This window comes from Cottoperca gobio, chromosome 22, assembly GCF_900634415.1.
Source record: "Cottoperca gobio chromosome 22, fCotGob3.1, whole genome shotgun sequence".
NCBI lineage: Eukaryota > Metazoa > Chordata > Actinopteri > Perciformes > Bovichtidae > Cottoperca > Cottoperca gobio.
The window spans coordinates 5,478,556-5,501,968 of NC_041376.1; the positions used below are offsets into that span (position 1 = coordinate 5,478,556).

Below are 23,413 nucleotides of genomic sequence, written 5' to 3' on the forward strand. Positions count from 1 at the left end.
TCATGTGGGTGGCGTCGCGTGCCGGAGAGCAGACACAAAGCAAAGGCGGCCAGAAGATGTGTGGATTCACAAAGTCTGCTTCACACATACTGTATACTGTAAGTACTTTCTTCCTCTCTGCGTCTCGCTACCTACTGTATCTCTCCCCTCGCCTACAAATGAACAAGTCCTTCAGAAGCATTAAGCTTGGAAACACCCGCTCGCTGATCTTTCTCCCCTTCTTTTTTATCTCCTCCCATCCTCCCTCAAATCTCCCTCTGTCCTCTTTAGTCCTTCTTTCCCTCCCTACCTTCTCATCGTCCTTTCCCTTCCAGCCTCCTCCTTACCCTCCCCTCTCCATCTCTCTCTCTCTCTCTCTCTCACACACACCCACTCTCTATGTCTCTTTCTCTCTTTGTAGGTATTTCCCTTGCTGATGTTGTCCATTGAGAGCCAGTGATTGTCTGTGGGTGAGAGCAGAGGAGAAGAGTGGAGCCGATTACTGCAATGCAGAGCAACCAAACAACATCACGATCGCTGCAGCAGACCCCATGAGTTTGCATGTGTGCTTGTATGTGCAGTCTGTGTACATATTCAAATGGACTTTGTTTACTTGTGCATCTGTATTTGTGTGAAGAAAGTGTGGGCACATTTGCAGCACAATGATGTAAGTGTTTATGTGCGTGCGTGTGTGTGTGTGTGTGTGTGTGTGTGTGTGTGTGTGTGTGTGATTGTGAGGGATGGCCAGCTCTACCACAACTATTTGTCATGCCCAAACACCAAAGCTTCTGCAGCTATGCACCATGACTTTTAAATAGATCTCTTTTCTCTGACATCAAACTATGCCCAACTGTGCATTTTTAATACCCTCACATATTTATGCGGAGAAGAATATGGTTTCATGCCTTCACACACACACACACACACACACACACACACACACACACACACACAAACACTCGAGCTCACTCAGAAAGGATCCGCCTATCGCAGCTCAGGCGAAATCTATTATGCAAAATGACAGAGTTTTAATCAGGCTAATTGTCCAGCTCCTCGCCATGTCTCTGCCATCGCTACTTAACCGATGCCACAGCGGCACTGTTTTTTAACATTTTTTTTAAAGGAATAAATGACACGGCGGTGGAGGAAGAGCGAGAGGCAATCTAAGCCACAGAGGCCCACAGGCGTTTGAAGTCTAAAGACTCTTTCATCCTCGACTCTGGGAAATGAATGATTTTTTTTCACACAGTGACAGGACAGCTCTGACAGGACCCAAACACATGAACCATGGCAAAGCTGTCAGATAGTCAAACACACATACACACAGACGCATACACGTGCATACAGGGAAACACAAGTGCAAAATGCAAACGCACACACAACACACACACACACACACACACACACACACACACACACACACACGCAGCTGGAACGAGTCCAGAACAGAAAGTGTTGCAGAAATCGGGCGAAGGAAGTGAGAAGGAAGTGTTGAAAAAGAGAGAGCGAGAGAGAGAGGGAGAGAGAGGGAGAAAAAGACAGAGAGAATGATGCTATAATTAGTCGTTTGTTGCTTTAACTGGCATTTAGTTTTAACTGGGCTTCTTTGTCTGTAGACACAATGGGGCTGATGTGGCATGAGTGAACTACACAGCTTAGAGGATTAAGGCTGGACTGAGGCTGTGGCGCCGCGCTCACTCTGTTCGTCACGCACACACAAACAGACACTCAACTAGCTGCACAAACACCCTGCTTCACACACTTTCTTAAACACACACACACACACACACACACACACACACACACCTACAAACAAAGGCACACCCCTCTGAATACACACAGTCCCGCATGTGCGTGCACACACACACACACACACACACACACACCCACAGGGGGATTATCTGTGCAACAGAGTTCTGAACACTGAGAGTGAGGAGGCGTCTGAAGAACTGCACTCATCACCGAAGGATGGAAAGAGCACAGCAGAAAGAAACAAAAAAACACACACACTCTCACACACACGTAGACACACTTCAGTGCGAGCTACCTGTGTGTTGAGCAGCATATAGAACAGCATCTCTCTGTGTCTGTCCTGTGAGGCTGAGCTGACAGCCAGAGCAATGAGAGAGAAAGAGGGATGTAGAGGAGGGAGGAAAGAAGAAGAGGGAGAAGGAGAGGAATAAAAAGAGGAGAATAAAAGAAGAGAGCAAATCAAACCCGAGATGAAAGCAGAGAGAGAAGTGAGATTGAGAAAATCATTAAGAAAGAAACAGAGCTGGAGAGAGATTGAGCAATTCACGACCCTGGCCTCGAGGCCACCAGCATTACATGTCCTTATTTCACAAATAGAATGTATTGATCTTATACCATTAATGTGGCAGATCTCACACTGTTACCCTCTATCTGCATCCTTTAGTGTCTGAGGAGCCCTGCAGGCTCAACTCTCATCTGATCTCTCCAACACACTGCGTGGACAAGCACACAGACTTCACACACCTTAAGCTGTTTTTTTCATGCACTTATGGCATGGAGACGGAGAGAGTGAGTGGGCATTTATAAGGGTCAGGGCATGTGTGTGTGTGTGTGTGTGTGTGTGTGTGTGTGTGTGTGTGTGTGTGTGTGTGTGTGTGTGTGTGTGTGTGTGTGTGTGTGTGTGTCAATTTGTCACACAGTAGCTGCCATGGCAAGGTTTTTACGTAGCACCCTTTATTGTATTTCGTGGGTCGGCGATAAGAAGGCTGAACCAGATGCAGAATCATCCTATACATCAATATAACATGATCCCTTACAGGAGAGCTTCAACACGCAAAAACTAAGAATAAATATATTCACAACTGCCTCTACTATTGGTAGGAGATGAAAGCATAAAAAGGTACCTCCGTAAAAGATAATAATCAATAGTTGATAGAAGTGTCTTTTTTTTTTCGACAAAAGAAATGCCTTTACGTCCTGTGGCTTTTTGTCCATTGGTTTTTTTTTGCCATTCAATTTTCCTCCGAGAAATAATAAAAAATCAATACAGTAGCCTCTGTGCCTTTTCCCGATGGGAGCAGAGGTCCTTGAGGCCTCATTAAGTCTGGCTGATTAAGAAATCCAAAATGCATCCATTGCCACAATGTCCTTCTGTATGTCGGCCTTCCTTTGTTTTGTCTTGCATTAAAAAAAATAATTTCTGTATCCTTTCATCCATAAAACAGAACCTTTTCATAACTTCACACAGCAACCAACTATTCCTGGATATGTCCCTCGTCTAGCCCTGTAAAAATTCAACTGGATAAGCAAATTAAGTTAACTGGATGAGATGAAAATGAACTGAACTGCATACAAACAACTCCAATAATTGACTGGGTATATTATTATTTTTGGCTCATCCAGGGAATGCAATTATTCGGCGGCTTTGATTGGTTTCAGTCTCAGTCGTCCATCAGCGTCCCATCCGTTGGTAGTCAAACCTCTTTGTTTAGATAAATAGATCTGTATTCATAGAAAAATAAGCATTGACCACACTGCTGGCTGTTCATTGCTAAGGCACTTGGCTGTTTTCAGTCGTTTCTCTCCCTCTCGCTTTGTCTCTGTCGCTTCTCCATCTTTACACGTCCACCCAGTTTGCTCCACACCTTCTGGCTGTCACAGTTTATGACTCTGTGTTCGATGTTGCAAAGAGCTGATATTATGAACACTGACGCCCACAAGCACACTGTCTCCTGCTCATTGTGGCGCCGAGTAGAAAAAACAGAGCCTCAGTACTTTACGAATGTGAGGCGTAATAGAGGGGGAAATTCTGTAGTAGCTGCAGCTGAAGTTTCGCCTCCAGGCAGAGATCTGGGATCGGCTAATCCTTGCCAAATACCAACCTATACGCCAGTAGTGGGGGGGGAAATACAAAAACTGACCTCAGCTCGTTATCCAGGAATAAACATGTGTGTAGTGTAGTCCCGCTCACCCACAGGCTCCTCTCAAAGCCACACCAGCCTCTGTACAGGAGTCATTGTTACTGGATGATTCATCGCCAGAGAGGGAGATGATGAAGAGACAAGAGAAGAGGGGTAGCAGGAAGAGGAGAAGGAAGAGGGGGAGTGTTAAAACTGGTAGGACCGGTCCAGCACCTCCATGTAGTCTGGTGTGGTTCTCAGTCTGGCCCTCTGCTCTCCTGCTCCCTGCTCGCTCTGGCTCTGGCTGCTGTTGCTCCCGTCTGCTGTGGAGCTAGCGGTGGTGACCACGAGCGTTTGGTCGGGTCTGGTGACCTGTTTGGAGTCTTGCGGGTGAGGGTAGCGGGGCGGCGGCCTCGCGTACCGGTCTGGCAGGTCTCTGAACTCGGGGGCGGGGAGTCTGAAGAGGCTGTCCACCAGTTCGACCTTAGGGGTGGGGCCTTGGCTGTCGATCACTGTGGGGCAGAGGATGCCGTTCCCGCGCAGGCCGGGGAGTGGACCCATCGTTCCTGTGACGGTGTTGATGGGAGACGCGGACACCTCCAGTTTCCACTCCCTCTCCTTCTCTGCTGCAGAGCAGTATCCTCCCTCGCTCTCTTTGGAAGCTCCAAACGTCTGCTGTGGCCGCTGTTTCACCGCTGCATCATGCTCCTCTTTGTAGATGGGGTTGCTACACATGTGTGGGGCTGCAGCGGGGTTGGGAGCTTTCAATGCAGCCTCCGGGGGCAGGATTGTGTCGTAGACGTGGTTGTGTTCGGCCAGAGGCAGCGGCGGCGTCTCCGGGAGGCCGTGGTGATGGTGGTGGTGGTGGTGGTGCGTCTGCTCGGTGAAGATTCCACACTCCATCTGGATGCCCGCCAAGTCTACCTCTCCCTGGCGACGGAACGGCAGCTTGTCTCTCCTCCTCAGGGCGTAGGCGATTAATGCCGCTGCCGCGAAGAATGCCGACACAAACAACACCAGCAGGCTGAGCACTAACACCGACAGAGGGATTGAATCCTTCCCCGGGGGGATCAGGGGACCCAGCCCTGAGCTGGGGTATCCAACCGATACACCGCTGTCTGTGGCTGTGGAGGTGACTGTCTGCTCCTCGTGCTCCTCGTCCTCCGGGGCCTCCAGCTCAGGGCAAAGCAGCTCCATGGAGAGGGAGCGGAGGTCGACTCCTTTGGTCTTTTCCGGGGAATGGCAGACCACCTCTCCCACCACCACCACCGCGCTGAGCCCCTCCAGCCAACGCTTCAGTGGCGCTGCCTCACAGTTGCACTCCCACGGGTTCTGCTGCAGGTCCACCTGGAGAAAACACATAACATAACACCACAGCGTTTTGTCATTGTGTAATAGTACACTAATTACAGCTCTGCCGTGCAATGCAAATCCATGAATCACTTTGTGGAATGTAAACAAAAAATAGATAATATTGCTGACAACCTTGTGATTTATTATAATATAATATATAAATATATCATCAGCACATTTGTAACTGTCTCTTGTGTTGAAGAATACGCCGGTAGCTGGCACTCTAATAAGACGACAACAAGAAAAATGATGTTTCCTTCTACCTTTGCTTTTCACCAGCCAGAATATTCTGCATTTGCATAATAGAATACAGCTCTCCACACTGGCCAGCGTTTTTTAACTGATTTTTTTTAAATGTGCAGGTGAGGTAAAGTACTGATTAATGTAAACAATGTTATTATGGGGTCATCAAAACATTGAAGTGCTTACATTTCCTGAATGCTTGTGCACGGGCACGATGTACTCTCAATAATGGAGAACAACCGAGCAGTGACCAATTCAACTTGTACCGCCCACAAGTGCTCACTTTAAAACTTGTTCACACATACAGCAGGTTATAGGAATATTTCAGTTTACAATATAGACCACTCAGAGTTTACATAAGTGGTTATTGACAAAACTCGCCGGCAGGTTTTTTGTGACGAGAGTATCGCAGCACTTTCTTTTTAACAATAGACGGGATGTAATGATGCAACTCTCCCCTGTGCTATAATCCAATAGGTATGTGCATAAATCCATTTTCTCATTGCAAGCTATTGATTTTGTGTCCTAAAAACAAACTCAAATTTTCACTTTGCCACATTTTGAATAGAATAAAGCAGATTATGCACAAAGGGAATCACTCACATCACGTCGTATTGTCTGCAGAACTAATCTGTTCCATATCTTTAGCAATGACATTGGCAATGAAAGCTGATATTCTCTCTCTGTCACACTTCCAAGGAGCTTGCACAAATGTTGTCATGCTAATTTGGTTAGGCCAACTCCCAGGCTTGCAGAAATAGATAGATGCTTTTTGAGATGATTCAGCATTGCTGTTGTGGGAGCCATGCTACGACTACTTCCCCATGCCTCACGCTGAACAACAGGATGCTCCTTCACTTTATTGGAGTTAGCCCACTATGGGCTTCTGTGTGGCTTTGATAATGACATAATTGCAACTGGAGAGTGAGTAGAAACAACGCTCTGCTGCAGTTTTTACTCATAACACTTGCACTAAATTAAAAGGTGCGCTCAGAAGTGCACTTTTTCATGTTTCAGCATCCTTGTGACACAACTGGGCCGTAATTCAGCATGATTGCACATTACAAAAAACAAAGTGACATTTTAAATAAACACCTAGTGACCAAAATCAGCTTGTTTTTTGTTTTATAACTTTCATAACTACAATCCTCCATCTGGTGGAAATTCCTGAAGCATTTTATTCCAGGTATTGTTTGCTTTCGCGTAGATCCCAAGGGCTCTATCCCTTTCTCTTTTGCAAGCATCTGTCCAACATGTCTACCACCGTTTACAATTTATACGCCTGGTCACCTAGTGTGTGATTTGCTGTCAACTTGTCAATCAAAGTTCTGTTTTGAAAGGAAATTATAGACCCTCAGTTGGCCCGACAGGTGCCAGTGGTAGAGAAATTTTGAGTGCATGAAACCATGTTTTTTGGTGAAAACGAAGCCTTTTAGCAAAGTCATGCCACCTACAAAGTCACAAACAGCAAGGTAATGATACTATATCATTATCATACAGTATACTCAGTATACAGTCTAGTGGAAAAACACACAAAAAAACCTATTTTGCCAGAAAATATATTCAGCCTGACTTAAATAATTCCTTCAGTTTTGGATAGAAACGTCCACGCTTTAACCGCAGAGGAGTACATTTAGCTCTTGTGGGTTTTTAACATTACGACGGCGATCAAAGATCAAGCAATAATTGTCTAAAATTTACTTGGGAGCCATAAAAAAGAATCACATCATGGGAGAAATTCAGGACGTTCTCAGTGAGCCGTGTGTCTTATAATTGATCACTTTGCCCAAACAGCAATATCCTGTCACTCATCACAATTGCTCCAGTTAGTTCACAGAAATATAGTCAATATAAGCAGATTTGGGAAGTTCTGGTGCAAGGATTCTGCTGTAGTCTCTGGTGAGGAGACGGCCCTGAGCTTGTGCTTGCCAAGCCTTCTCCATACTGATGAATGTGTTTCATTGTCTTTTGAATAATACAAAAGAGCAAAAAATGAAAAGAAGGCATTAGAAAAGAATCTGCAGTATATGCAAAAAGTGTGTGTATTGGAAACCCATGTTCACGACTACAGTATATGTGAGATGCTATACAAAGTCAGAGAAATGCGTCAAAGTAATTCACTCACGGACACTCTTACAGCGTTTGATTTCATCAGTCTGTGATGATAAGTGCATTCAAGTAGGGTTTTTTTAGTCTTTTCTGTATAAGTGTTGTAATTTACTTTCACAGTGTACTCACGCTTCCTTTGCCTGCCGCGTCAACTTCTACCTCAGATAGTGATTTCCCACAAGAAACCCATGGGAAGGGGCATGAACTTGTTCTATCCAGCGGTTTATGTTTCATGTAGGAGGAGAGAGAGCGGTAGTAATAGCAAAGAGCAAAGAGCAAGAGTTTCTGGTCCATTGAGGCTATTGTCAGTAGAGAAATTGGCATCTCTGCCTCTGCGTGATCGCTAAACATCAGTGCAACATGGTGAGTCTAGAAAGAGACCCTTGATCTTTTATTCTGAGGGAAAACAAGCACTGACTTTTAATGCTGCTGTATTAGATATCTGGACTTTCTGTGTTTGAAATGTGTCGAAAAGTGCTATGGAAGCATGTAGACACCACGTGATGGGTGTGTTTGCCCTGTTACCTGCAGAGCCAAACAACACCAAACAACTAAATGAGACCAGGAACATTTAAAAATAATCTATTTTTTACAACTGTTATAGATATACCGGTATATAGCTGAGCTATAATCCAATATTACTTGATAACCTTCATCTATGATCGTACGATGACAATATTCTCACAATGTTCATGTTTAAACTAATCCTGACAATTTATATTGACCAAAATCTGTCACAGCACGACATGTTAAAATACATTTTGTTTTAGAATAACACTATTAGAAACATTTGACTCAGATGCATTACTACACAATACTGCAATAATATGTGCAATGTTAATCATTTCTATATCATCCAGCCCTACAGACAATTAAATAGCGGATGGATATTAATGCTAAATTACTGAGAAACTCCTGCTTTTTATTTTGCCAGAAAAATCATTTTATAGTGCAGTGAAACATTTTGCTGTAATCTGGCATTTCCTCAATGAGAATCTTCCATCCTGAAATAGAAAATACTTGTAAGCTTGCCAGATGACTGGTCAAATTCCTGCTAAAAGCCGGGTATTTCAGAGGCTTTTATTGAGCTAATGTATTTATGTCTAAAACACCTGTGGTGGCTGTCTTTTTGCTGCGCTGTGCTCGACGTTCAAGTGAAATATTGGCTGATATTACAAAAAATATATGACTTGTTTTCAGTGCATTAACATATACGCTGGTTTGTTTTGTGTTAAGGAGGACGTGATGGCCAGCTGTAGGGAAGCAAGAGTTGTACTGACAGGTCCTCATCTCATAGAATAATTAGATATGATCTTCTGAGGACATCCGTGCTTATAATTAACTATATTACCTGACTATCAGTTGAGTTTTTGACTTAAATCCATGTTAATACCATTAAGCCCTTCTCAATGTCATTTGACTGTCCTAGCTACTCGCTCGCTCGCTCTTTAGCTGCATTGCTAACCCTAAACATAAGCTTCAACTCCTCTGCTCGTCGGGTGAGTTTTAACATTTAGGAAGTCATAAGTATCAGAGGTAGAAATTATGAATCAGTTTTGTCAAAGATTCATGTCACAGACTGTAGCTTGTTCATTTTTTATTGGCTAAGCTACGGCACCAACGTTGACCATATCTCTGTTCCCACGGTGCTATGTTCCTCAGATTAATATCCTCTTCATGCGACACATTAACAAGAACTTTCAGAGGGTTTAAGTTCCCAGCAATGTATGTTTCTCAAGGTCAGATGCTGAAATCACTCAGCTGCAGCTTATTGCTATTATTATTATTATTATTATTATTATTATTTCTGTAGCTTTCACTGTCTTTCAATCGGATTTCAACCAGGAAATAATGTACTTAGCAGCTCTACCGCTAAACACTAATGACTCTGTGAGTTACATCGATAATTCAGAATGGTCTGTTCATCTCAAAGGTTTGTGAGCAGAGCATATAACCCCAAATAACCTCCGATAACACGTGTTGTTTTGAAACTTTAAACAAATGAGACATAATGCAAAGCAGGGTTTGACATTACGTTACACTGTGGCAGGTCACTGAATATTTCTACCGGACACTGAATGTTTTGCCACTTCATAAATCTAAGCAGAACGCTTCAGAATGGTAAACACTGAGTTAGTGGAACAAGAGAGTAGAAATATGGAATACATCAAATAACCTTAATCACTGACTATTATCACGGCCAACATTTACTCTGTATTTGGCAGGTGGCCGGTCCTAATTTCATTCCCTGATGCAAAGACAGATTTTGTTACCTTTGGAGACAGCCATGTTCAGCTATTTGCAGTCTTCATGCTGAAGTAATAAGCTGCTGCTGGCTGTAGTCTCATATTGAACAGACAGATATGAGAGTGGTATCATTCTTCTCATCTAACTCTGCAAGAAATCAAATAAGTGTGTATTTCCCAAAAATGTCAAACTGTTCCCCTTAAAGACGAATTCCCATTAACACAGACTCAAAATAAAAGTAATAAGCACGTGAATATTAGTTGGGCATTAAGTGGTTTCCTGCCAAAGCGGCCCCTAGTGAATACTGTGTTGTTTTTCATCACTCTTTCTAAACTGTGCATTGTTTTTTCTCTCTGACATTACACAAGGTGAAATGTGGCTGTGGGCAAGTTTCTTCATTGCAGCTGGCAGTGATGAGAGCGAGCTGCCCTACTACACAGCATGCTGTTTGCATTCACTGAGAAAGACATGTGTCTCTCTGAACTGTACATATTTCTGACACAGATTCTGATTCACCTTGATTTTGTAATATTCTTGTCACTGAGAAGACAAATTTTCTATTGCGTTGCTATTAATGAACTAATTTAAATAAATTATAGACAGCATAGCAATTTAAATCTTTCTCTGCAACGTCTCACTGATGTTTATTTTTTTTCAATGTATAAATAAAAGTGACATCAGGGAGGTATTTTTCAAAAATAGCAATGCATGTAAGTGGGTGTAACTGATAATCCTGTTCTTGATGGCAGCAATGACTCTAAGCTATACATGCTGCTGCTTCATGAGAATCAAAATAGACTGCTTCTTTACAGCTGCTGCTAGCTTTACCCTGCTTCCATCTGTGTTACCCTTTGATTTTACAGTGCAAACTCTGGCTCCGAAAACACACGTCAGAGCCCAGAAATCCCACTTCCCCAGCTTCAAACAGGCCAGCAGTAAGTCAACAGGTGATATCCATTGTCACATTATTTTTCTGCAGTTCATGGGCAGCGCTAATGTGTCTTTGTCAGAGGAATAACAACCCTGGCAAATGAATGAATTCAATTACCATGCTACAGATTTTGAGCACTACAATGGTGACACCGCTGGGCTTTATGAATATGGCACAGTGCACTTCCATTTGGTGAATGCTTTAATGCTCTTGGACATCAGAGGCATTTAACAGCACACAAACATAATACACTTCTATATGGTTCCTCTAGCTCCATAAACCACCATTGTCCTTCCCCCTGAGCAAACATTTAGAAACAGCCTCTGAACCACCAGACTCACCCACACTACCTAGGATTGGGTATTTTTCACGGAGCAAAGTAAAACGGGAATTCACAATGACATTCAGGCTAATCCACACCCACCTTACCTAATTCTACTCTGGCTGTCTAAGAAAAGACTGGTACTGTACAGTAAATTTGCTGAAGTGAGAGGAGGCAGGATGGAAAATGTAATACCTCGGGTTCGGTCCTTATCGACACATTGTGTGTACAGCAATACTGCAGCTGAATGTGCGAGGTAAGGTCTAACACAAACAGTGACTTTAACACATACTGGTGTTTATACGTTATAATTTACAAAGAGGTGCGTTAATTAAAACCATGCTCAAAAACTTGAGGGGTTCAGCTTTTTCCAGTTTAGCTACTGATTTATTAAGACCACTTATGTAAATTGAGTCAATTGCAATTTTCCAATTAGAATACCTGAGGCGCAACTATAGTCCCACATGCAACAGCAGAGCTCCCAAAACAACAGACGATGCATGATGACGGAGAAAAAGGCAGCTGTGCCAGAGGGCCAGGAGATCAGGGGGCTGCAAGAAGTTTCAGAAGATTGATCCAAAATCTCAGCTTGTTTTGTTTAGTTCATCAAGCTGTGATAATGTTACGTGTCGTGGCAATCTATTAGTTCTTTTAATCTCATCGTCTGACATTTGAAATTAACATACTCTCTATAATTATGCTCATTTTCGTTTAGTAAATCAACGGGGGGTGATACAATTCAATAATCTGCATTTTTCAGCCTGCCACTGTCACTCAACAAAATGCATGTTATTTAGCCTAAATCTGCTGAAAGCTTCGTGCCAGGTATCTGACTCATTTACACACCAGCAGGTTAGCAGATCAGAATAATTCAAACATCCACCTGCAGCGCAACACCCTCATTCATTCAATGAATACGGTCGTATTTTAATTTTGTTGCACCGACCTGTACCAGTCCGGTGAGGTGTTCCAGCACGCCCTCCATGGGGAGCTGCAGAAGGTGGTTGTTTCTTAGATTGAGTCGTGCCAGATTAACTCCAGAAAACACACCGAGAGGGAGGCTCCGCAGCAGGTTGGCGTTGAGGAACAACAGCTGGAGGGACGGCATGGAGTCGAAGGTCCCGGGATCTACGTCATGGATCTCGTTGTACTCAAAATAAAGGTACCTGAAGAGAGGAGAGGACACGTTACAGTGTCTGTATACACGGAAAGAGAAACTGAAGATGAACTGTAGAAACAGGAGGATAAACGGGGCGTGGTTATGTTAAAACTATCACTGCGTCTCAGCACTTATCTGATATTACAGAGAAATGAAATGTAATATTACATTTTCTTTATCTTAACCTTGTATAAATACATAGTTCTGGATTAGAGCACACTTTGTCATGTTTAAATCGATTTATTTTGAAGTGTAATTTACCTCGCCTCCACCCCATCATGATAATAACAGAAATGAATATGTATGTAAAGAAGTCACAACAGAAATGTGATTTAGTCTGCACTTTCAACAGATGATTAGCTGATTAGTGTCAAATGATATTGTGTAATTTTGCACTGATGACTTCTTACACTTGGCATGCCTAATCATCATGTCAAATTTAAGACACTTTGAATTTTGAAGGTTTCTTTTCAATAATATAAATCAGTGTGGATTTAGGGAAGAATTAAGTATGACTGTAGACTTTGCCTTGCATGCTAGTGATCCAATATACTTCCATTGCAGCTATAAGTAATACATCTGGTTTAAATTACTTATCGCTCACTTGGCCTAGAGTCACTAACAAAGGTTAACGAGAGGTTAAGAGGAAGACTTTTTAAACGTCCTTAGAGGATCTTTATTAATGATAAAAAGTCAAATTAATGGGTCTGTAGATTTCCTGAACCTTATCTTAAAGCATATGAGATATGAGGCTGAATGATGTGTTGAATACGAAGGTATTATGGCACAAACCTTCTCATTCTGGAGGATGAAAGTTGACCTGGTGCCTTAATCAACCTCAATGTTTAGCTCACTGAATGAATAGACTTACTGACAGTAGATATTTGCTGTATACATTATTTGCAGAGGAATTATCTTTTTCAGCTTAATCTGACAATGATACATATGCATCACTCTGAACGACCTGTAAGCAAATTCCTGGCACCATCCAGACGTCTCAACGCCTTATTAACACTTTTGAATGCAAATACAAAAATACATTAATTTTCACTTTGTCACTCAAGGCTCACATCTCAAGTGAAGCATGCCATCAGGCAGTGTGACTAACTCCTGGAAGAGAATGGGCACCTTTTCATTTCAATCAAATCCCGACATAATGGTAATCAAAATGTTCTGCTCTGTGCTATGCCAGTATCACAGTGAAATTAATTTCCACATACTTTAAACAAATATCTAAATACCTAAGCTGACGTGTGGTTTCAGTTTATGAATTAGTTTGAAGTGCAGTGAAAGCAACGTGCTTGAAACGCTGTGAGTGGTCTAAAAATACAAAGTAAATCCCACCTCAGATCCTGCAGCCCCAGGAACATGTGGGGGCTGAGCCTCTCCAGGTTGTTCCCGTTCAGGTAGAGGCTCCTCAGGCTTGTGAGGCTGGAGAAGGCCCCCTCCTGGAGGTACGAGATGCGGTTGTTCCCCAGGTGAAGCAGGTCAAGGCTGGAGAAGTTCCAGAAGTCTGTGCGGTAGATCCTCTGTATTAAGTTTCCACTTAGGTACAGCTTGCGGCCGTTGAGGGGCCGAGGTGTGAGCTGGGAAACATTAAGGAAGCTGTTCTCCTTGCAGTTGACGGTCAGGCCGAGGTCTGATATGTGCAGGTTGCAAGTGCAGCCCAGGGGACAAATGATGGGGATGGGAGGTCGTGTCTGGTAGCCAGCCACGGGGGGATTCTGGTTGGGCATCAGACTGCGAGGAGTGGGGGACGTTCTGGAGGGTCGAGGCCTTTTTGTCGGCCTCGGTTGCCTCTCCCTGTCTTTACGCTCCGCTGAGGACGAGGACGACGAGGTGGAGGAGGTATGCGTGTTCTGGCGGGAGCCATGGACCATGGAGGAGGGTTTAGTCGGCCTGACTCGCCCAGGGTGGGAGTTGGGTTTAGAGTTTGGGGGCAAATGTTGGGGCTGTGATCCTGCTGACGGTCCACCCCCCTCTGCTTGTACCTCTTTATCCGGGAGGTCAGCACACAGCTCCTTGCGGGGAATTTCTCTCAAGTCTTTGCCGTGAAGGTGGAAGGGATATTCGCAGGTAACGTCCCCGACTACAGCCGTGTAGGGGATCTGACCAAGCCACTGCTGTAGCTGCACTGCCTCGCAGCCACAGTTCCAGGGATTCTCCTCCAGCTGTAGCTCCATTAGGGAGCGACCAACATACTCCAGGGTCCCAGCATATGCCAGGCTCTTCAGACGGTTTCCCCGCAGGTCCAAATGAGTCAGAGACACAGATCTGGAGCAGGAGGAGGAGGGGGATAGTTAGCTAGGTTATATGAAAGGACAATGTGCTAGTAAGTGAAAATAAAGGTTTCACACATTCCATTGCGGAGAACTCTTGCTTTTTATCTGATGATTAATCCGTCTTTTATGCTATGAAATAGTATGCCATAGAAACATGAATTCGACAAGAGTACAGACTGGCTAATTGTGTCTGACTGATGTTTCTACTGATCCGTCCTGGCTTAATTTAAAAGCTTTGCAGTGAAATAATCAGAATCTAACCTGAACAGATGAGCAGGCAAGACTGGGGATCAGGTTGTCGTTGAGGATGAGAACCCGGAGCTTATAGAGGAACCTCAGAGCACCGCTGTCGATTCGTTTGATCACGTTGTAGTCGGCCTGCAGGTAAAATAGAGAAAATGTGATGAACATATAATTGCTGCAATTGCAAAATAGACTGAATGCAGCAGGAAAGCTGAGGCGCTCTCCTTTTGAAAATGCACAGAGATCTTAAGAATATTCTTTCACTCGAGCCACCTGCTAGCCGTGAACTATTCCTCACGCATATATTGTAATCTTCGGGCGAATTTGTCAATAATCCCATCAATGGAGAGTCAACATGGTCTATCTTCTCAGGCCTACCTGGAGGTATTCCAGGGCCTCCAAGCCAGCGAAGGTATCGTTTCTGAAGACCTCCAGCTTGTTCTCGTGGAGGTACAGGCGTCTCAGTTTGGCCAACCCGTGGAAAGCTCCCACTTTGATGTCCTGGAGTGCATTGTTGCCAAGGTTTATCGACACCGCGTTGCCAAGGTGCTGAAACCCGTTGCTATAGAGACGCCTCAGAGAGTTCCTCTGGAGGTTGAGTTTGAAAGGGCGGACCCACGACTGTGACACCTGAATGATTAATTAGAGGTCTGATTAGTTATCTTATTAATTACATGAATTTAACAGTTAGAAACACCCATAAGCCACATTAGAGACAGGATATTAGACTTGGAGATACGGTATGTTAATGAGATAAATGGCGCCACAATAAAGTGCAGCGAAGTTCCACGTGACACAAATGAACAGGGATGATACCTGGCTGACATTAGTGAAGCTCCGGCCATCGCAGTGCACGTGCAGCACACCTTCTTTGACCTCGCACGTGCACGGCTCGAAGCACGGCTCGTCCACTTCCTCCTCGGAGTTGTCCACTAGAGGGGTGTGTGTGGAGGTGGGGGTAGGGGTGGGGGTGTGCGAAGCCCGGGACAGACACACACACCCCAGGGCCACTGTCAGAGCGACCCACTGCATCCTCCTGCTACTCCCTCTCAGCTCAGCAGCCTGGGGCTACAGCCCGGCATCGGCCCTTCACTGCACTGCGCGGCGAGGCACGGCACATACAGTACATGCATACATTTACACACACACACACACACACACACACACACACACACACACACACACACACACACACACACACACACACACACATCCAAGATTAAAAGAGGGCAAACAGGCAGAGCGGCAACAGCAAAAGTCAGTTCAGGATGAATCAGATTGATGATACATCACAGGCATACTGAAGCAGTCAGAAATAAAAGTTAAATCACACAGACTGGAGCGCCAGGGGGAAAGAATTACATTACATTGGAATAATGATGTATAGGCCAACTGGGGTCCACGGTATGAGCAGAACCATGGTAAACATATGTGAGATGCATTCAGCATAGGAAAACAAAGCTTTGGATTCAGAGGGTTCACAAAAACAACACGCTAAACAATCTCTCAGCTTCTATAACATTGCTTTTGAATTCAAAATTCAAAAACTGACATTGAAAAAACAAAACAAAGGCGAACACGTGGGCTAGTTCACCTGTGAATCACATTTTATCATTTTCAGAGTGGCTTTTTGGACAAGTGGGGTTGGTGGTGTGGAGAGGGGGGGGGGGGGGCTTGTGATGAATATATTCATCTGTACTCTCAAATGCCCAGGTGAATCTTAAATGTCACGCATGTGTTGTTTTAATGTATGCAATATGAATAGGGGCGAATGCAAATCAGATTCATAATGCTTGTGTCTAATGAACTGCTCCATTTAATAAGATGAATGGCAATCAGAGAACAGAAGGATGAGGCACGAAAACCCCCATATTATCAATCAGCCAAATATGTTAGGTTATCAACAGCCATCGAGTCCTGTCATAATCATTATTGTGGTAATGACAGTGGAGTGAAAGCGTCGCTGCAAATCCAAACTCTTCAAAATGTTCCAAAGGGCTGATGTGAAGGCAGCATGATGACAGGCAGGAACATGAACTGATGGTGATAGTGATGGTGGTGATCATGACGATGGCACTGCTATAACAACAGAATGAGAACAGAGTTGCAGTAGACCTTGAAACTAAAAAAAAAACAACCAAAAAAAAACCAGCTGAGATTTAAATCTTTCATGGGGATATTTCCTCTCAAGTCTTAATGAGATCTAAATTAGACAAAGCATCTCGATCTGCTCAAATAGTGTTGAACACTGCCATGCGAAATGCAATAATGATCACCATGCTATGGTAGCTGTAATCATACAGCAATAATCTAGCATCACCGAGTTAGACAAGGAAGCAGCAGTGAAAACATCGCCGCCCGGGAGAGGAAGAGCAATCACAGAGATGATTATGACGGCGAAAGATGAAGGGGAGAGGTGGAAATGAGAAGAGGAGGAGGAGGAGGAGGAGGAAAAAATGGGAACAAGGTGAAGGAATGGAGCAAAGGAGAGACAGACAGATAAAGGAAGAGTAATGGGCAGAGAGTAGGTGCAAAGGAAGAGGAAAACGGGTGAGGTGGGAGAGAGGAGTGGGATTGCATAAGCAGTAAGAAGTCAGTCAAGGCTGCCACTCAGGATGAGAGCTCACAGTGAAACAGCTGAAATCTGATATTGATTACATCAAAGCCCTCCTCTCGCCCTGCACACAATGTACGCCTGCCTCACAAAGAAACAGTGCCTGAGCCAAGTTGCATGTGTGTGCCTGAAAACAATGTGAGAAAGGTCAAACCATATCTTAAAAGTGTGCTTTCATAGCCTGCCAAGTACAGAAACAGGTAGCTGTACACGTGTAGATGAGTGTGTGCTTTCATAACAAAAAAACTGTGCAATACTGCAATTCTTATTGGACAATCCTACAACAAACGCACAAGGAGAAAAGCGAAAAGCACGTTTTTTTTCCTAGTAACACAACGACAATCCATCCATATCTCAAAGTGTTTTGGAGCATCTACGCTTCACACAAGAAACACAGGGCAATCTAAGCCAACGCACTAAATACTGTTTGACAAATTGGAATACGATACAGAAAACAACCCCTTCATAGTCCCAGTAGGTCTTCGTATTCGTCAAAGGAAATGCATTGTTTATTGCTGGGCCTGAAGCCCCCCCCCCCCCCGTATCGAGGAGATCAATAGTGAGTCCAGACAAACCACTGGGATCCCTCCTGTTATATTCTGCTTTGGTGGATGGCCATCTCTCCGTAATAAGAAGAAACACAGTCAACACTCAAGGTTCTTTCTTCAATCAGCCGAGTGGACTAGTCAGCAGTCGGCATAGCTCTGCATCATTACGGCAACAAGAAAGGAGAGGACTTATGTGTTGAGTGGGGACAGCACAGCAGAATGTAAAACTCTGTCCGTCCATCTGTCTGTCTGTCATGTCCATCTGAAAACAGGCCTGACACAGGTGTGGCTTCCCTGCCAGTCTTTCTTGAGTCTCTCTGACTTTTTTTCCCTTCTCCTCTCTCCTCTAGACCTGCAAACACTGACGCAAGGGAACCAGAGATGACGGTCACTGCTTATTCCACGCCATATTATTCATGTCACATAATTCCAGTGTCTACCTCTCCGTCCTCTCTGTCCGTCAGAAAACACAGAGCTTCACCAAGCTCCACACTGGCTTTTTACATGGGCCCCTGCTCCCAGCACAGACCTGCACTATCAGGCAAGCAGCAGCATCACAGATCAAATGTATGGGGCTATCAGCCTGGATAGCCCACAGCCCTCCAAGAAAATCAATTAGCCCCTTACATTACAGCACACACATTGTAATAGTTAGTAGAATTAAAGCATGACCAATTAAACAGCCTCGTCATTAACAGAACCTATTAAGACATTTACCAGGCTATGTATGAAAATCCTTGGCAGAGTAACGCAATCCAATTGCATTCCCCATTGTCTGTCTCTCCCCAACAGCCTCTCTGATCCACACAGCGACGCTTAGCAGAGCAGGGATGCGGGTAATACTCACTCAGTCCGCCGCCAAAGAATTAGGGAACGACCGAGAAAACACTTTAGAGGCTGACTGTCGACATGTCGTTCACATTCAGCCGCACTCTTCTCCCTCTCTCTCCTCTCCTGTAGCGACTCAGGCGGATGGGGAGGGAGGGGGGACCAGAGCAAGGGGAGGGAGGGGGGACGTGATAAGACTGCAATGAGGTGGAGGATAAAAACCGGGAGAGAGAGCGAGAGAGTGAAAGAGAAAAAAACGATTGGCTTTAGGATGCAGGTCCGCTTCTCCACAGTGCAGCCCGTGGGAGCTGCGGCACTGGACCGCTGGACAGGCGTGCAATGCGCGGAGTTGTAGCCTGCGCAGTGATGGAGAATCCTCTCTTCATCTCAAACACAACTGGGTAATTCATAGAGGAGAAAAGAGGGGACAGACGGGGCTGGAATTAATCATGCAATAAGGCGGCGCGCAACTGCTAGTTTGTATATGAGGCATCAAGCGCGCGGGGTGGGTTCCTCCTCACCAGAGGAGCCAGTTCACTTCCTCATCATAAACATATTTCAGAAGACACAACAGAGTCACAGATAAAGGGCCCCATAAACTTTCTCCTCACGTTGCCCGCGTGTGCAGTCTTGTAAAAATACCCCGACTGTTCAGCTATACCGACAATAATTTATAATCTCATTAGTTTATTCATCTCTCCTCGTGCCCTTAAGCACCGACGGATTTCGTGAAACCGGTGTGTGTTACCATGGCGACTCGTGCCAGCTGGCTTCGTGGCGCACACACACACAGACACGCGCGCGAGCTCGAGCACGCAATCAGCATCAGTCGGGAAAACTGTGGTGACTTTTATGAAGGGAACAGCGGAGATTACAGGGACGCCTGGACGTCTGCGTGGCCTACATCAAAACACCTGTCTTGCCAAATGGAGGCGGTGGGCGCAACAGATGCCGCTGAGATTGAGAGCAATGAACCCCCCCCCCCCAAGACTGAATTCAGCTTCCTTTCACAGCCTGGTAAGTAGCTGCTGCTACATCAATACTGCCTATAAGTGGCAGGTATGCCCCTTGTAAAGCCTGGGGTCCCGAGTGGACCAATGGCAGGGTCTCCATCAAGGACACCATGGTGCCACGGTGTTGTAAACAAGCATTCAAAAGCGTTCAAATATCAGTCAGCCGGTTTCATGGCTATAGGAAAAGATTTAATAACAACATGTCTTCCACATTACTCTGCTGAAAGTTCAATTTTCAGTTCAATTTCACATTGATTTCAGCGTGCATTAAGGTGAATCACCTTGAGGAAATGGAGAGGTGCATCTCTGCCTCACACACATATTATTTCCAGCTCTGTGATTGGTGATGCTAGATCTGTGGCAGGGGTAATGTGATCCCAGACCTGAGGCTATATCGTCTGCCTCAGAGTGGAACGATGCCCGTGACGGAGAATCTGGGAGAAAAACACTCACTTTCCTCACCGTAGTGTTGTCGTTGAACCGTGGAAGCTCCCTAAATTAAGAAAACAAACGGAGAGGAACTGAGAGAAGATGGTTATCAGGAACCATCAGATACCTGAGCGTCTGTTCTCTAGGGGCAGGAGGCGCTCTGAGCACATAAAGCACTTTTTTGGAGCATTGACGGCGCCTCTAAAGTAGGGGATCTATTTATACTGGCCTAGTGCTGTCTGTGGAGCTGTCCAGTGCTGAAATGGATGGGGATTCATGCTGTTTCACTTCAGCCACTTCTCCTTTCTTCCTCCTCCGCTTTCTCCTTCACCAAAGCCTTTTCCTTTCTCTCATTTGAATTATTTCTGTCAGATCGCACTTAGATTCCTTCTATTTCACTCCCCTTTCTTCCATTCTCCATTCCCTTTGACCCTCTTTACTTTCTCACTTTGATTCTCCTGTGGGCTCGTGTCAATTCAGACTGGTTTACACGCCATTCTCTCTTTGATTTCCTCCCTTTTATTTCCCTGCCCCTGCTCACTCCTTCTTCTCTTCCACTGCGGACACATTGCAGGAAGTGGTGGTCAACTTTTTATTTTTGCAGCTCTCTCCAATTATGCTTTTGTTCCCAAGATACTAGCTTGCATGCGCGATTGCACACACACTCAAGACTCGAGGACAAGCAGACGCACTGACGAGAGCAAGAACGTGGTTTACTCCTCTCCCCCGCCAATGCATGGGTCAGAAAATCTCCTAAAGCTACACATTGTTCACCTACTGTTGCACTGTCCCTTAACACATGTTTTGGTTTCTTTGGGGCCCGCCCTGCCCCCAGTATCTAGTTACTCTGTGGGATGAGGCAATCAGAGAGGCAGGCAAGGGCATCCTGCACTCTGTGGGAAAGAGTAGAAAGCAAGTGGAAGAGAACAGGGAAGAGAGGGAGGGAAGGAGGAAAATAAAAGGCCAGTTATGGGAGAGAGTGAAAGGGAGACAATGAGCAGTGGGAGTTTGGGGGTTTGTGAGGGCTGGCTGTGATGTGTGGTGAAGGGAGAGGGGAGAGAAGCCAACAGATAGAGGGGGTAGATATGGGGGAGGAGGATGGCCAGGAGGGCAGGTGGTTCTGTCATTAGTTGCAGATTAAAGCAGAGGGCAACTCCAGAGGACTCACCTCTGATTCACACAGTGGTACTGCAGGCAAGGACATGCCTCCCGGGAGACATGGAACACACACACACATGAGCACACTTGCTGGGAACACAGTAGTGATTCACAGGATTACCCAGAGGCTCACGAACACACACTTAAACGCACACACACGCAAAGACATATAACACCCCCTCCTCATTTAGCATAACTACACACAAGATACGCCGTGACTCACGAGAACACGCCGACTCCCACACATGTATGCCACATACAGAGAGCCATGCACACACACATCGTTGTGCTAATTAATCAAATCTCCTGTTTTAATTAGGATTCAAATCAGTTGCTGTGGGAACCTTGCCCCCTTGGAATCTGAAGGTAAATACTTGTTTCTGCTGCTGCCACTAATGTCTCTCCTGGAAGCTGACTGAGGGGGGACACATTCATAATGCCTACAATGATTCAGCTGGCTGCATTCTACATTGCATTTTCACACAGGCACATTTTTTCTGGGGAGGCCTGAGGTGCCTGATCTGAACTTCAATTTGAGCTCAGTCATAGAGAGGGCACAAAAGTGGAAGAAATTTGCAATTATAACGTTTCAAGTCGCAGCCACGCTAATACAATGTACCTTACCATATAAAGACCATGTGTGTTGGCATTAAAGGAGGCACTCGTGGTTTGCAGAGGCCTGTCTAATCGATCACTGACGAGCCTACCATTCAGCACTGACAGTTTTCACGTGGTGAAGCATGTAAAGGTACTTTCACAGAGTCCTAATAGGCTGCTTATCTTCGCTTTTTACCGCAGCCTGGCAATTTCAGTCGAGCAATGGCACTGGCTCTGCACTCACACCAGGGCTGCGCCTGGTGCAAGAACTTTCCTCTTAAAACATCATCCAAAGTGTTCTCACAAGGGCTCCATTAGCGATCAATAGGATATATTTGTGAGAATCAACCCAGTACTTTCATTTTCTGTCTGACTTCTCTAGAGCAAGTCCAGGAATCAATATGCTAACATTTCTGTTAATTTGAATCAGACTGAGGAAATATTTATTCAGTGACTAATCAAGCTCTATTTTAAGCAATGTGGAGGTTTTAGTGTTAACAGTGTTTCATCTCACATGTTGATAGATCTACCATCAAGCTTATCCGAAAAGAGCTCAAAGCTCAAACTGTAGTAGAAGCATGCCGCCTTCATCTGTCGAGAGAGAGAGAGAGCGAGAGAGAGAGAGAGAGAGAGAGAGAGAGAGAGAGAGAGAGAGAGAGAGAGAGAGAGAGAGAGAGAGAGAGAGAGAGAGAGTCTTAATAGCAGCTCAGGTGAAGCCTGGACTTGATGAATTAAAGGAGGATAGGATGCCAAGTTAAAGCCATTAGGATACAGCAACTCAGGCGTGTGTCTGGCTAGCCGGTTGTCATGGTTGCGGTGTTTATCACCTCTTTCTGCCGACAGAAGCCCAGGGGAAAATCAGATTGGCTTCAGAGAGAGAGAGAGAGAGAGAGAGAGAGAGAGAGAGAGAGAGAGAGAGAGAGAGAGAGAGAGAGAGAGTGAGGGGGAGGACATATTGGCACTGTAGAGGGGTGAAATGCCAACACGCTGCATAGGGGAGGCTGAGGAAGGGCACTGGACAAATGTCAATGTGGCTTATTCATGATAAGATTTGAACCATTTGGCTGTGATTTAAATTTAAAGGTATATTACTGTAATTATCAGATGATCGTTAATCTAATTCAGCAAACCTTATTATTATTATCCTTTTTGTTTACTCACCTGAGGTTTACCCACTTCCTTTCTCTGATTTTACTCAATTGTTGTCAATTTTTAAATAATCTACAATTCTCTATGCTTTTTTTTTTTTTTTACACCTGTTTTACTTTGATGTCTCAGGGGACCACCTATAAATAGGATATGTTAAGGGACTTTATGAATTCATATTAGAAAATTATGTAAAAAGAAATACGGATCGTTAGCCATTTAACAGGAGCCTGGGAAGCATTTAAATCTCAGACCATACTTAAAAATCAGGTGTTAAATTTGCCCATCATCCCTCGTGGCCTATGCCTGCCACCTAGCGGCGCCTAAACCACTTATCCCT

At 44.7% G+C, this 23,413-nt stretch overlaps 1 protein-coding gene across 1 annotated transcript; it reads right to left on the reverse strand.

The window, feature by feature from the left end:
• Positions 1-2,894: 2,894 nt before the first annotated feature.
• LOC115027860 (SLIT and NTRK-like protein 3) lies at positions 2,895-18,847 on the reverse strand. The gene is given in 8 exon segments (XM_029461389.1): positions 2,895-5,198; positions 12,003-12,222; positions 13,560-14,489; positions 14,759-14,778; positions 14,780-14,875; positions 15,119-15,370; positions 15,557-15,837; positions 18,750-18,847. Coding segments are annotated over 7 exon segments (2,874 nt in total). The 5' UTR covers positions 15,773-15,837; positions 18,750-18,847; the 3' UTR covers positions 2,895-4,058.
• Positions 18,848-23,413: the final 4,566 nt, after the last annotated feature.